Source organism: Protopterus annectens, chromosome 12.part0 (genome assembly GCF_019279795.1).
Source record: "Protopterus annectens isolate FY-2018-M chromosome 12.part0, PAN1.0, whole genome shotgun sequence".
NCBI lineage: Eukaryota > Metazoa > Chordata > Ceratodontiformes > Protopteridae > Protopterus > Protopterus annectens.
Genome location: NC_056746.1, coordinates 1,265,991,525 through 1,266,007,390, shown reverse-complemented (window position 1 = coordinate 1,266,007,390; position 15,866 = coordinate 1,265,991,525). Strand labels below are relative to the sequence as shown.

Genomic DNA, 15,866 nt, shown 5'->3' with positions numbered 1-15,866 from the left:
GGAGACTAAGGGACTAAAACCCAAGACTGTACTACTTGTTAGTTGGTCATAGCTTTGATCATCTACACTGTAGTACCAGATAGGATGAATTCTGTTTATTTAGTTGTATGGAAGCATGATTACCTGAAACAGATACATCTTCAAAGATCTCCTAAAACTTGTCAGGTTAGGGATACTGTCTTAAGTAAAGGATAGTGTGTTCCACAGGAGAGAAACCTGCTGGGAAAAAGACATCTACATGATGTCTTGAGGTACATCTTGGAAATCACTAACAACCATTTACCATCCATGCAGAGTAGGCACAGTAGCGGATTGGACACCAAAAGTCCTTTAAGATAGGACAAAGTGCATGTAGAGCTCAGGAAAGTTTAACTTGGAGACTGAAGACTGCCATTGCAGACTCCAAATGACAAGACTAATGTGGCCGTGACAAGAAATCTGAAATGAAGCCTGACTGTGGAGATCTGCACATGCTGCAGCCACTCCAGGTAATTGTTAAGGAGCCCAAGGAATAGAGAATCACATTACTCAAAATGGAAAATGACCAATTTATGAATGACTGTAGAAAGATCCTTTGTTCAATTCATATGATACTCCTCCTAAAATGAAAACATGATGGTTTTACAATTCTGACCTGATCTGTAATTGACAGATTGTTATCTAAAATTGCATCCAACTTACATTTTGTCTATCCACACTGTAGCCTTTTCCTACCATAAAAAAGTGTGGAGGAAAGATAGAGTTTTGAACTAGCTCTGTGATTCATAGAAATGGAATTTACTTTTATTTACTCGAAACTCAATCTACAGTCCAGTCTCCTAGCCTCAGTGTTTCTAAGCCCTGTTCATCCATTGCTTCAGTTAAGGCTTGTGTTTGTGGGGGCTGCACTGTGCAGTGTGGGCACTTTACCATCCCCATATCTCCCATGCTACTATTGAGGTTGTACCAGTTTTGATCTCTTTTCTGCAAGCTGGTGTAGCCATAAGAGTAACAGATGTAGAGTTTAGGAAAATAAGGAGCAAAGCCTTCACACTGGGAACGAAGGTCAACCTTATGCCTGCCATAGTGGTTAATGGGGGAGGGGTGCAGCTAACAGTCAGGATACTGGGCACAGGAAGCTAGGCAGTGCTAATTAAAAGCAGACCCATGCAATGAAGCCCTGTCTAACCTAGGAGCAGTTAGCATCCTGAATGCTGGAGGAGCGAGGTGGGAAGTGTGTGAGCGAAGGTCCAGTGCTGTATCAGCACTCCTGATCAGATGAGTTAGGACATGCTACACTACAGGAACACCTATGGGACAGACTACAGAAGCAGATAGCTGGTGAGGTTGTGAGTGAGAGTCCACTGCAGACTTATCTATCCTGTGGGGGGGATAGTTGGTTCATGCCATGCTCTAGGAATACCTATGGGTCAGGCTTAAGGCCTTGGCAAAATGTGAAAGACTAGAGTATGAACCTGCAAAGCAAAGCATTGTTTTGTAGTTAGACATTGCAGGTGTGCACAATTGTTTATACACATGAGGCCTCATGTAGGAGGTACTACTCTATACTTACCAGCCAACAGGGGAAAGAGTTGGAAAGCAGAAGGCTAAAAATATCCTAACTCCCATCAAGATTACAGTCCATGATTGCTGACTCTCCCTCTTTTGTCTGGTATTTGTGAACACCAGAAGGTGGATAGAATCAGATATTCTTCTTGTTTCACTGCTGCAGTAATAACCATTGAGTTATCCATGCTGTGGTAGCCTTTGGTCGGTCTGAATACCAGAGTCAAGGTTTTGTGTGTCAACTGCTGTCGCTTGTTGAGTGATGTCAAGTCATCTGAGCTGTAAAAGAGAGCAGGCGACGCCATTACCTCAGTCTTTCTTGCCGTGGAGCCCGTATCAGAAGCAATTCGCAACAGCGCTGGTCGGCCATTTCCAGATTTCAAACTTCAGCTGAAAATGTCTAAAGCTAAGTACAGTACCCCATTGGGGATCCTTCCTTTTTCTTGCATTAACTGATGTCTGAAAATGTCAGTAGTTGTCTTGTCTGTGGAAAGCAAATACCACACCGAGACTTACTTTCTTACTGCGTCACTTGCTTAGGCCCAGATCATGATGTACCCCACTGTTGGTTCTGTGCCCTCTTTAACACTAGAACTATTCGTCGTAGAGCTCTGTTTGTAGCCAGTTATTTTCGTCTTCCATCTCCGATTACCGATATGGCATCTGTTAGTTAGCAAACCACAGATCTTCCAAAAAAAACGCAAAGATAAGGATAGAAACAAACCACATAAGGCCAAGCCTTCCGGTGACACCACCACTAAACAGGTCATCAGTTCTTCGGAATTCAGTGAGGTGCTTTCGCAGCCTTTGATGCCCATCTCGATTACTTTGCAGGCCTCTACTGAGACCCTTTCAGAGTCTTGTATGCCGCAGATGTCTGCATCGTCTAACGAGCCTTTGGCTGCCTCTGCCTCGGTTGGGTTCAGAGCTGCTAAGCAGGCACCGGCTTCTGAGGATACTGCTCGCAGTTCAGATTTCACTTCAAGGCCTTCACCCTCTCTTCTGATTAACACACCGACAGCACTGAGGGATAATGTTCAGGCCAGACTTAGAGCTAATCCTAGGAAAACAGCAAAAAGTATCCTTTCCACTACAACTCCTCCACCTCAAACTAGAATGCTTAAAATGGAGGATCGCATCACTTTCATCCGGGGTAATCAAGCCACTCCAGCCAAAATGAGAAGGAATCTTTCTCCAGTGGGACACTTCACATAATCGAATTACTGAAATCTCAAATTTCATATGGTCGACCATATGATCGAGATTTCAGTAAATCGAATATGTGTAGTGTTGAAAAATAAAAGTTTACTTACCTTAATACATTGCGTGCACACAGAGGCAAGGATTCTTGTATGCTCTGTGTGTACGTAATGTTTTATTTATTTTTGCGGTGTTGACAGGAAATGAGAAATCTCCCATTTTGCGCTTCCGCATACAGCACAAGACGGGAGATTTCCCATTTCCCCACTGTAGCGCGATCTTGGAGTTGGTATATTTAAGTAGGGGGGGTGTGGGGGGGCAGGGGGGGGTGAAGCCCCCCTGCAAAAGCAAAGTTTGTCTTTTTTTTTTTTTTGGTTTCACTTCAGAATTTTGAGTTTACGAAACTCGATCTTTTGGTTTCGGTTATTTGCAGTTTGAGATTTTGTAAATTCGAGCTTCTGAAGTGAATCCTTCTCCAGACATCCTTTCATATTTAGACTCAGAGGGATCTGACGACTCTGTTTTTGAAGAGGAAAATCCTCTTACTGCCTATGGAGACTCAGATGAAGAAGAATCAATTGCATCACCTTCAGAGGACATTTCCTTTGAGGAAACCCTCCACACCCTGAGGAAACACTTCAAGTCAGAATCAATGGATTTCCCTCAATCCCAGAAAAGACGTGGAGAGTTTCTGGACCTACCCCAGCATAGGCCTCTGGCCATCCCACCCATCCTGGAGGTGGTAGATGATGTTTACCAAGAATCCAGCCTTACCCCTGACACCCTTCCACCTTCCCCCAGAAAACCTGACAGGTACTACAGGGTACCTGACTCACACAAATTCCTCTACAGAAATCCTACAGCAGATCCAGAGGTGATTACTCGGGGACCTAAGGGAGTTAAGGCTACCTCTGCAAAGAATCCCACTCCCTCAGACAAAGAATCTAGGGCCCTGGACAGATGAGGTAAAAATATATATATATATATCTACAACTTTAACTATAAGGACTCCCAACTGTCAGTTCCATATGTTAAAATATCAACAGCGCACTTTGAAACTTTTGAAACAGAAAATTTCTGCTTTACCAGATTTTGCCAGCAATAAAGAGCTAGCAGAATTACTGCACTCTTCAGCTCAAGTGGCTAAGCACTCCTTGCACTGTGGATTTGATGCCCTTGAAGCTTCTAGCAGGGCAGCAGTGGCATGATCTGTTATCAGAAGACATGCATGGTTAAAGGAACAATCTCTCCCTGATCATGACAAAGCTAAAATCATGGATGCACCTCTTGACAAAGACCACTTGTTCGGACAGAAAACTGAAGCGGTACTTAAAAAGATGGAAGACAAAGCAAAATCGATGCAGACTGTTAAAGATTTTCTTCAAGTACAACCTCCTAGGTTCAGCAGAAAGTTTCCCTCTAAACACTGGTCCTTTCCTGCACAATACAGGTAGGCACAAGGCAAAACCCATAGGGACAGACCCACCAGAACTCAAACTCAGGGCCAACAAAGAACTAAACAGTGGCCCCCACAAATACTAGAGCAGGGAATTCAAAAGCAACCCTGTATGGAAAAAACTCTCAATGACTACTGTTCCCATCTCTCCCTGCCTCCACCACACCAAAAGCTAGGAGGAAGGCTATCTCTATGCAGAGAAAATTGGAACTCTATAACAAAAGATCAATGGGTCTTAAAAATCATTGCTCAGGGGTACAAATTCAATTTCCAAGAACTACCACCTCCAAGAGGGTACCCAGACCTACCTCCAAACCATTGGGCAGAAGGAAGCACTAAAACAAGTGCAAAACCTAATATCCCTAGGGGCAGTAGAACCTGTACCTCCAGAACAAGTTGCAAAAGGATTCTATTCCAGACTGTTCCTTGTTCCCAGGAAAGAGGGGACTTGGCGTCCCATCCTGGACCTATCCTTTCTCAATACCTTCCTGGTAATCCCAAAATTCAAAATGCTTACTTTAGAACAGCTTCTACCAATGCTGCCAAACAAAGCTTGGATGGTCACCTTAGACCTAAAGGCCGCCTATCTGGACATCCCAATAAGGGAATCATGCAAAAAATGATTGCGCTTCGGAGCAGGATCATTACGCTTTCAATTCTCTGCCTTGCCCTTTAGCTTATCTACTGCTCCCAGGGAAGTCACCAGATGTCTAACTCCTGCCATTGCCTTCTGTAGGCAAAACAATGTACAGATTTACTCTTACCTGGATGACTGTCTCATCCAGGCAGACTGCAATGAACTGCTCCTGCAGCACCTCTCATTTGTAAAAACCCTACTCACCTCTCTAGGGTTCACTATCAATGAAAGGAAATAAAACAGTCACGAACCAGGAAAATCATATTTCTGGGAGCTTTACTGGACAAAGAACAGCAAATGGCCTTTCTGTCCCCAGAAAAACAAAGTTTCCTACCAAAATACTTCACTACTCTGGCCTCCCAAACCCAGCTTTCTGCCAGGAAATTCCTGCAAGCTCTAGGTACATGGCCTCATGCATCCTCCTGGTACCTCTGGCCAGACTGCACATGAGGAAAATTCAGTGGTACCTAAAGAATCTATGGTGTCAACACTCACAACCTCTGGACACCTCCCTGCCTGTGATCCCTTGCATAAGATTCGAGTTCCTCTGGTGGGCCCAGGCCTGTGCTCTGGACATGGGGCTTCCATTCACCCTCCTTCCATCAGAACAGACTGTAGCTACAGATGCTTCGGACATAGCCTGGGGTACCCACCTAGAAGGCAGATGCGCCCAAGGTCTCTGGGACGCACAAAAACTACCCTTGCACATCAACCAAAAGGAAATGATAGCAGTGCAAAACTCTCTGACGTCCTTCAAACCCTACCTCACACCAGGGGCTCTCCTCATAAAAACAGACAACACCACAGTCACGTGGTACATCAACAAACAGGGAGAGACTCAATCTTACCCCCTGTGCAGACTAGCCATGAACCTGTGGCTAATAGCCTCATCCATGAGATTACATCTTATAGCCCAATACCTACCGGCATCAACAACACCCTAGCAGACCACTTAAGCAGAAACCTGCTGGACCCACATGAATGGCAAATACACAGAGAAGTTTTTCTGCAAATTACGAACACCCCAGGTGGAACTCTTTGCCTCTCATCTAAATCACCAAGTACAAAAATTCTGCACCAGGGAGTACCATCACCTGGCCTGGAAGGTTGATGCCCTGACCTTCTTTGTGTATGCATTCCCACCTCTTCCTCTCATTCCAAAAGTATTAATCAAGATCAGGGAGGAAAAACCAAGATCATTATTCAATCTCAGCAGCCCCCCCTTGCAGCTACTTCTGATACCTCACCTGCTATCCCGGGGGGGAGACAGTGCTGCACCCAGACCTTCAGACAATCAAACTCTCAGCATGGCTTATTCTACCATAACCAACAAGGAATCTTTGCTAAGCAAGCAAGTCCTTGACATCATCACAGAAGCCAGAAGGCCCAGCACCAGAAAATTTTATGCTGGAAAATGGAAAAGATTCTGCTCCTGGAGCCAGTCCAAGGGGGCAGACATACATCTGCCCTCCATTCCTATTATCCTAGATGCCCATCTTCTTCCCTTACCCTCAGAATAAGGGGGAAAGGATACTGCATTCTTTGAATGTGCACAGGCAATTCAGATTTTATCTGGATCGTACAAAGACATTCAGGAAAACTGACCAGCTCTTGGTCAGCTTTAAAACAGGGGCATAGGGGAAACCAATATCAAAACAGACCATTTCCAAATGGATAGCACACTGCATCCATTTTTGCTACTCTTTTCATGGAAAACCACCCCTAGGACCATCAGAACCCATTCCACTAGGGAAACCTCTACTTCCACAGCATTCCTTAGAGGGGTACCCACTAAGGACATCTTGGAAGCTGCCACATGGAAATAAGTCCGCACCTTCACCAAACATTACCATCTGAATCTATTCTCAAAGGCTAGGGCTGGGTTTGCCTCTGCAACTCTGCAGGGCATGCTCACCCAACCTTAAGTTTCTGTCAACCTTCCACCCTTCTCCTCAGCTTTGGGAATCTTCCCAATGGTTAGGATTGCAGCAGTGAAACATGAAGAACATAGTACCGTTGTGTACACTCGCCATAAATATAGATGTTCGAGTGTGTTCACTGCTGCTGTCCTGGTTACTCTCCCTCCTTCCCCATGATATCTGCTGTCCTTAGAGAGACACATATTTCTGTGGGGGTCTCTGACCCCAGGACTACTAATAACTATTAAAATTGGACTTCTTTAGTTGGTTAAGGCAAGAAAAACCTGACCTGACGTCACCCAGCAAGCGTCAGCAGCCAACGCAGAGAACCTTGACTATGGTATTCGGACCGACTGAGGGCTACCACAGCATGGATACCCCAATGGTTATTACTGCAGCAGTGAATACACTCGAAATCTGCATTTATGGTAAGTGTACACAACTGTACTTTCTTCAGTAATGGATGGGGCATGATGGCTGTGTGGGCATGGGGGAAGAAAACATAAAATACAAAAAATGATAAGGAACCATGGATGGCCACTGAATGAGTATGATACTCACATTAGTAGGATTAGGTTACACTGAATGATTTCGATGCTTTCACATTAGTAGGATTAGGTTTCACTGAATGATTGTGATACTCTCACATTAGTAGGATTAGGTTTCACTGAATGATTGTGATACTCTCACTTTAGTAGGATTAGGTTTCACTGAATGATTGTGATACTCACATTAGTAGGATTACGTTTCACTGAATGATTGTGATACTCTCACATTAGTAGGATTAGGTTTCACTGAATGATTGTGATACTCACATTAGTAGGATTAGGTTTTAGTTGACTGACTCTCATCCATCTGAGATGTTGGCCTGTTCCCAAGCAGTCCTCTTAGGAGTCAAGAGCTGACATCAGTTTCTTAGGGAAAAAAAGAGATAAAGTCAAGTGTGATCAGCTTAACAAGGATATTTTAAACCTCTGCTATAAATGACATCAGTCACTTGCATCTTTTCTAATAGCACTTGAATGTGCCCAGCCTTTCATTATATTAGAGAGCAAACTTCTAATTCTTGGGTTCATCGAGTTTCTACAGTTGCCAAACAAGTGACCTTGAATTTTATGACACTTGATTCACTAGAATAGTGTTTGAGGCTATTGATGAGAGCTTTCTGACTTTTTCAGGCAAGATAACAGTAGTAAACTGATGACCACGTTAGGGCTGGACTGGGTTACTGGGTTGCGGTGGAAAAAAAACTGTGGTGGAACCCTTCTTAACAATCAGTAAATATAGTCATCATAGGAGAGACTTTGATTCTGTTTCATATACATTCAATGTGTTAATAAGTGTGTAACTTAGGTTTACTTGCACTGCTGTAACAATCTAAGTCAGTTAGAAAATGTGACAAATGCAAACCCCTAGTGAATAACAAAATGCTTGTGAAATGCAAATGTTTTCAGAGTTCAGGAAGTTGACATATACTTAACATAAGATAGTCACCTGAAATTTCTGGATCTTAATTGATCAGTCTGTAGTTGAGATTCCAGAGAGGTGATCTTCTGTGCACCCTTTCTCCCTTAAAGGCCCATCATGTTTGCTGACACCAGTGCATAGGTATTCTCTTAGTGTTTGGGACTCAGTTGTATGGACTGATGTTCATCGTGTTTCACTACTGCAGTCATTACACTTGGGTTATCCTGCCGTCAGGCGGTCCCGCAGTTGGCCAGAGTTCCAAAGTCTTGGTCCGGCGTCGGTTGCTGTCGCCTCTTCCCTGATGTTAGTGCGCCAGGGGTATATAAGATGCAGCCAACGCCATTTTATTCAGTCTTTCTTGCCGCGTGGTGCCCGAAGCAAAAGCAGTTCGCAAGTGCCAGTCAGCCGACTCCTGAGATTTTCAGTTTGAATTTCAGAACTGAAGTCTTCAGTAAAGCTTAGTACCCCGTTGGGGAAACTTTTTCTTGCCTCAGACCGATGTCAGTAAAAGTTAATAATTGTATATCTTGTGGGAAGCAAATACCTCATAAGGATTTTCATTCTTACTGTATTCCATGCCTAGGCCCAGACCACGACATCACTAGTTGTCGGTTTTGTGCTAGATTTAACAAACGCACTATTAAACGTTGGTTTGATTTTGCTCGCCACTACTTTGGCTGAAAGTTTAATTATACCATGCCGTCGGAACAACCAACGACCAGAGTACACAAAAAATGCAAAGACAAGGATAAGGACAGGCATCTGAGGCCCAAAACTGATGATGAAGCCTCTTCTAGGCCAGTCGCCGGTTCTCAGTGAGGCGCTTTCACAACCCCTGACACCCAATACCTCTGAACCACAGGCCGCCTCCGACTCCCACGTGGAGATGTCTAGGCCTCAGGATACTCAAGGTGTTGGGCCTACCGAAACTAACCCTTCAGATGGGTCTGGAGCCGCTGAGCAGGCATCAGCTTCTGAGGGTGTTTTCAGACCTTCACAGCTTACCATAAAAACTACAGCCAAGTCTAAGACTCCTTTAAAGACAAAGAAGCAAGTACAGCATTCACCTGGACAGACCTCCATGCCTAAAAAACAGATGCTCAAAATGGCCGAAGACTTAATTACTCTGATCAGGGGTTCCCATCCACCTCCTGATAAAAGGCTTAGGCAGGATACAGATTATGATTCCTCTGACCAGGTTTCTATTTCTTCTGATTCCTCTTTAGACCAGGGATACTCTTTATCCCCTTATGAGGACTCTGATGCTGAAGAATCAATTCCTTCAGCCTCTCCTCCTGAGGATTACTCTTTTGGGGAAACTTTACATACCGTGAGGGAACATTTCCACTGGGAGGGCCAGGACTACTCAGAATCCAAGAAAAGGCTCAGAGACTTTCTGTTATTGCCTCAACACAGGCCCCTTGCTATTCCACCAGTGTTAGATATTGTGGATGATGTGTTCTCTGAATCCAGTTTAAATCCTGATAATTTGCCCCCTGCTCCAGTCAAGCCTGATAGGTACTACAGAATCCCTCCCTGACTCTCACAAATTTCTTTATAGAAACCCTGTTGCTGACCCAGAAACTATTTCCCAGGGTCCCAAAGGGGTAAAGGCTTCCACGGCTAAAAATCCATTTCCCTCTGACAGGGATTCTAGAGCATCAGAAAATCCAAATCCATCAGAGCCACGAGAGCAAGAGACTTAAACCTCAACACAGAAATAAATAGGACGTGCTGGAGGGAGAGATTCATAACCCAGAGGCTCCCTACACTCTGGAACAGAATCCCAATCCATGTTAGGCAGAGCCCCTCACTAACTCTATTCAAGAGAAATCTTGACGAGTGGATGGGAGATCGTAGGTTTACCCCGGGGGTCATCTCTGTGTTACTACTAGACAGAGGCACAGTAAACTAAACCCTAAAAGGGTGTAGTATTCTCAGGGGTGGTAAAAGCCACACACACTCTGGCTAGGCTTATAAATGCCCTAGGGCAGATAGCCTAGTACGAACCTATGAACCTATTAGACAGATGGGGGAAGAAAGTTTACACTTCTGCAACTTTAGCAGTGAGAGCTTTAAATTGCCAGTTTCACATGCTTAAATACCAACAGTATTTAATGTCTCTGGTAAAACAGAAAATGCTTACAAGTTCAAAACATCCTGACTATAAGGAAATGCATGATTTATTGCATGCAGCTGAGTAAGTGGGAAAACATACTCTGCAATGTGGTTTTGATTCATTAGAGGCTTCTTGTAGAGCAGCAGTTACAGGGTCTGGGATTCGAAGGCATGCTTGGTTAAAAGAACAAGTTTTAACTGATCATGTTAAGGCAAAATTATTGGATGCTCCCTTATAGCAGGATATTTTATTTGGTGATAAGGCAGAAGAGGTATTAAAGAAAGTGGAGGATAAGGCAAAATCTATGCAAACAGTGAAGGATTTCTTACAGGTACAGCCACCTCGATTTAGCAGAAGTTGGCCTTCAAAGAATTGGTCCTTTCCAGTGTCAGACAGACCACAAAGAGGCAGATACAGATGCCCAAGAGGCAGATCTCAGCCCCAAGGCTCCTACAGACCATGACAGTGGGGTGCTTCAACCCCAAAAGGAGGTGAAGACAAGTCACAACCTTATAGTAAACAGTCCCAATGACTTCCCCCTTCGAATGCCAAGCACTTACCTTTTGGCAGCTCCCTTAAGGGGAAAACTAGCACTTTTTTCTCAAAATTGGCATATTATCACCCAGGACAAATGGGTTCTAAATATTGTGGCTCAAGGTTACAGGTTCCACTTTCACATTCTACCAAGGTTAAAAGGAATGCCAGACCTGCCACAAAATCAATGGGCAGAGGCACAAAAACAAATTACAGCCCTCATGGACATGAGAGCTATTCAAAAAGTGCCACAACAGGAACAAGGACAAGGATTTTACTCAAGACTCTTCCTAGTCCCCAGAAAGGACAAAGCCTGGAGACCCATACTAGACCTCTCTACTCTAAATACTTACCTGGATGTTCCGAAATTCAAAATGTTGACACTACAGCAGCTTCTACCCATGCTGGGCAAGAAGGCTTGGCTTGTTACTTTGGACCTCAGAGGCATACCTGCATGTCCCTATCAGACAAAACTGCAGAAGATACCTCAGATTCATAGCTGGTTCAATACATTACCAGTTCTCTGCACTGCCCCTTGGCTTATCTACTGCACCCAGGGTCTTCACAAAGTGCCTGGCAGCAAAAATTGCATTTTGCAGACAAAATGGAATTCAAGTATACCCATACTTGGACGACTGCTTTATTCAAGCAGAGAGCAAGGACTTTCTTCTAAAGCATCTGGCAACAAAAACCCAACTCCCTGCAAGAAAAATTCTGCAGGCCTTGGGATTCATGGCATCCTGCATTCTACTAATTCCATATGCCAGTCTGCATATGAGGAAATTACAATGGTACCTGAAAAGTGTTTGGACTCAACACTGTCACAGTTTGGAAGCAGTTATACCTCTAATTCCCTGCCTACAACAGGAGTTTCGATGGTGGGCACAGGCATGTCACCTCAATAAGGGATAGCCCTTCATTCTACCCACAGCCAGGCAAACACTAACAACAGATGCTTTGGATTATGCCTGGGGAGCACACATGGCAGGAAAATGTATTCAGGGCAGGTGGGCCGCAGACCAAATGCACCTTCACATCATTCAAAAAGAGATGTTAGCTGTGCAAAATGCCCTAACAGCTTTCAAGGACCTTCTACATCCAAGACAACACCACAGTTATGTGGTACATAAACAAGCAAGGTGGCACTCATACTTATCCCCTTTGCAGACATGACCTTGTGGAACACAGCTCTAACCTATCAAGTTCATCCACAAGCACAATTCCTGCCAGGAAAGAAAAATACTCTGGCAGACGACTTAAGCAGAAACATCATGGATCCTCACGAGTGGAAATTGAATCCACAAGTATTCAGCATGATAACGCAAAAAATGGGGGTGCCCAGACATAGATCTTTTTGCCTCCCCACTGAATTGCCAACTACAACAATTTTGCACAAGAATGTATCACACACAAGCATGGAAAGTGGATGCTCTTTCGTTCAACTGGAAAAGCTAAATGTTTATGCCTTCCCACCACTGCCTCTCCTTTCAAAGGTACTCCTAAAAGCTAGGCAAGAAAAGCCACAGATGATCCTGATTGCCCCAGACTGGCCACGCCAGCACTGGTACCCAATCTTAAAGAACTTAGCTCAAGGACCACCATGGATTTTACCTCAAACTCCACACCTGCTGACTCAACAAAACAATCAGATCTTGCACAGTCAGCAAAGAACCTTAAACCTGGCTTCATGGCAGATTCCTTAGTCAAGCAGACAACACCTCTCTCTAACGCTGCTATGGATGTCATTTTGGAGACCAGGATGCCTAGCACTAGGAAATCTTATTCAGAAAAGTGGAAGAGATTCTGTGCCTTGAACCAGGCTCAAAGCTTTGACCCTCTTGTCCCAAATATTCCTCAGATTTTACAATACTTAACTGAGATGCTGGACAAAGGACTATCCTTTTCATCCATTAAGATCCACGCCTCTGCCATCTCGGCTCATTACAACACAGATCCTCCTATTTTCTTTCATCCATTGCTAAAGCAGTACCTCAGAGGGGCTAAAAACATAAGACCGCCCAGGAGAGCACCAACTCCTACTTGGGACCTCAATTTTGTCTTGGAAAAGCTCACTTTACCTCCTTTTGAGCAAACCAATTCAGCAGAATTAAAATGTGTGTCATGGAAAACTGCTCTGCTTCTGGCAATAACCTCAGCACGAAGAGTCTCAGAACTGCAGGCACTAATGGCAGTGGAGCCATTCATCATTTTCCACAAAGACAGGGTTTCTTTAAGAACAAACCCTTCCTTTATGCCTAAGGTGGTATCCAGTGTGGCTCTTAACCAAACTAATCACTTGCCAACTTTTTATCCAAATCCCCAGAATAAAGGGGAGAGACTTCTGCATTCATTGGACATTCACAGACTGTTACGTTTCTACATGGACAAAACAAAAGCTTTCAGAAAAACTGAGCAATTGTTTGTAGCATATGCTGCAGGATCACAGGGAAAGGCTATTTCAAAGCAGACCATTTCAAAGTGGATAGGACACTGTATCCGTTTCTGCTACACACAGCATGGGAAACCTGTACCTAGTAACATTAGACCACACTCCACCAGTGCAACTGCCACTTCAACTGCCTACCTTAGAGGAGTACCTACCAAAGATATCTTGGAAGCTGCAACTTGGAGTTCAGTGCACACCTTTACTAAGCATTATCACTTGCCTCTTTATTTTAGATCCAGAGCTGGCTTTGCCATTGCAGTGCTGCAGGGCCTTTTAGGCACCCCAAATCCTTTATAGAACAAGCCACCCAACCTCAGCTTTGGGATTCTACCCAAGTGTAATGACTGCAGCAGCGAAACACGATGAACATAGTACAGTTTTGTACCTACCATAAATGTAGATGTTCGAGTGCCTTCACTGCTGCAGTCCAGGTTACCCTCCCTCCATCCCCTCCTTCTTAGCTGGGACTTATCTACACTTTTCTACCATATACTACCTATGTGGTGTATTTGCTGGTAACTGAACATTTTGGTTTTATTTTTCATGTATGTTTTATTAGCAATATGTATTGCCTACCTATTTGGGGGCACCTGACATCTGGGGCAAGAAAAACTGAAGAAAATGGCGTCGGCTGCATCTTATATACCCCTGGCGCACTGACGTCAGAGAAGAGGCGACAGCAGCCGACGCCGGACCAAGACTTTGGAACTCTGGCTGACTGCGGGACTGCCTGACAGCAGGATATAACCCAAGTATAATGACTGCAGCAGTGAAGACACTTGAACATCTACATTTATGGTAGGTACAAAACTGTACTTTCCACTGCTGCTGTTAGACTTTTCTGTATTTCTCTTCTTTTGTGAGTCTAAGTTGTATGCCTAGAAGAGACCTAACATTAAAGTTCACTTTTCAGCAGCACTGATAATTATTTCTTCCAGTTATTCCTTTTTGATTAAGCCTTTTTGCATATTTACTATGCCCCCCCTAACACATACAAACACACATTATATTTGCGTTGTGATATTTCCTAGCTGATTGTGACCCATGCAGTGTGGTACCTGCTTCATGAGCAGTCCTTCCGAAACAACATAGTACACATTTATAAACTGTTAACATATCATTACAGGTTTAACAGATGAACTGCTACAGCAGATAGTCATTTATAACTTCTTTTGTTTTCCTTTAAAGTTTTATTCTTTTAGACTTAAGTGACAGCCAATTTTCTTTAAACTCTTTCTGTGTAGGACTGTAGTAAAAGACAATAGCCTGGTTTATATGATCAGCAGAGTCCAGATGGTTGGTCTCCAGGGTTAGCTGGTTATTTGGATATAATGCCTGATGTAACCTTTGCCTGTTGGTGTCAGCAGTAAAAGCTATTGCCGCTGAGGTCTGCTGACAGGGAACATTATAAAATAACTGTATTTCTTCATATGTACATATTTTTTCATTAGTAAAGAGTGAAATTGATTTTGTTTTGGAACTTGTGACATAAAAAAATGTAAGATATATTTTTCAAAACTGACTAGACTTGCAATATGTGATATTTAAGGATATATTTAATGCATTTTACATTTATTTGGATTAATGAGGTATTCATCTGGCTGTGGTATTACAGGAAAAGTCTTCCATTGTGTTTTTTTTTCATTCCTTGGGCATAGCAGCTGTCATAGTAAAATGCTGTGTTAAGTTAAAGAAATCTCATACTTTTATTGATGCTCTTTTTTTTTTTAAACTTCTGTTGTCATTCTTGCTCCCGCTGGGTATATCTGACTGTACTGTGTCTTCCTTTGCAGTGTGCTGTGAAAGCCCTGTATGATTATAAGGCACAGAGAGAAGATGAACTTACCTTCACCAAGAACGCCATGATTCAGAATGTTGACAAGCAGGAAGGAGGGTGGTAAGCATTTAAAGGCCATTGTTCATTGCCTTGTCTGATTTTTAGCATGACGTGTACTGTCCACATGCTGAATTTTAGAAACATCTCACTCAGGTGCAGAAAAAGGACTACAGTTAGGTCACTGATGTTTGTGTGTGCGTGTGTATGTGTGTATACGTGTCTCTGTGTGTGTATGTGTGTGTGTGTGTGTGTGTGTGTACATATATATATATATATATATATATATATATATATATATATATATATATATATAGATAGATATAAAATGGATACAAATACACACACATAGATATATGTAATAGTCATATACACACATGCGCGCACGCACACACACTTCGTTAATATTTGGTGTGTGTGTGCATAGATGTATATTAGTTTGTCTGATTGTTGCCCTTTCCATTTGTTCATTTGTTAATGTAAGATTATACTGGACAACCCTTTTCTCACTGCAACTCTGAAATGGGATTAAATGTGGGTTCTGCTGGGGGACCAAGTCAGATTTCTCTGTTATCTAGGTTGCAATGAAATTGGAGTCAGTATATGTGTCTTGGTGAAACAGACATCAAAAAATGAGCAAATTGACATAAATGAGGTGATCCATATATATATATAAGTAAATATATATATGTATATGTATATATAAATA

At 43.2% G+C, this 15,866-nt stretch overlaps 1 protein-coding gene across 1 annotated transcript in view; it reads left to right on the top strand.

Moving 5' to 3' along the window:
- PLCG1 (phospholipase C gamma 1) overlaps window positions 1-15,866 on the top strand; it is a 415,222-nt gene that overhangs the window by 236,359 nt on the left and 162,997 nt on the right. The window contains exon 14 of the mRNA XM_044089015.1: window positions 15,117-15,220. Within this exon, the coding sequence (XP_043944950.1) occupies window positions 15,117-15,220 (104 nt within the window). The remainder of the gene's footprint in view (window positions 1-15,116; window positions 15,221-15,866) is intronic.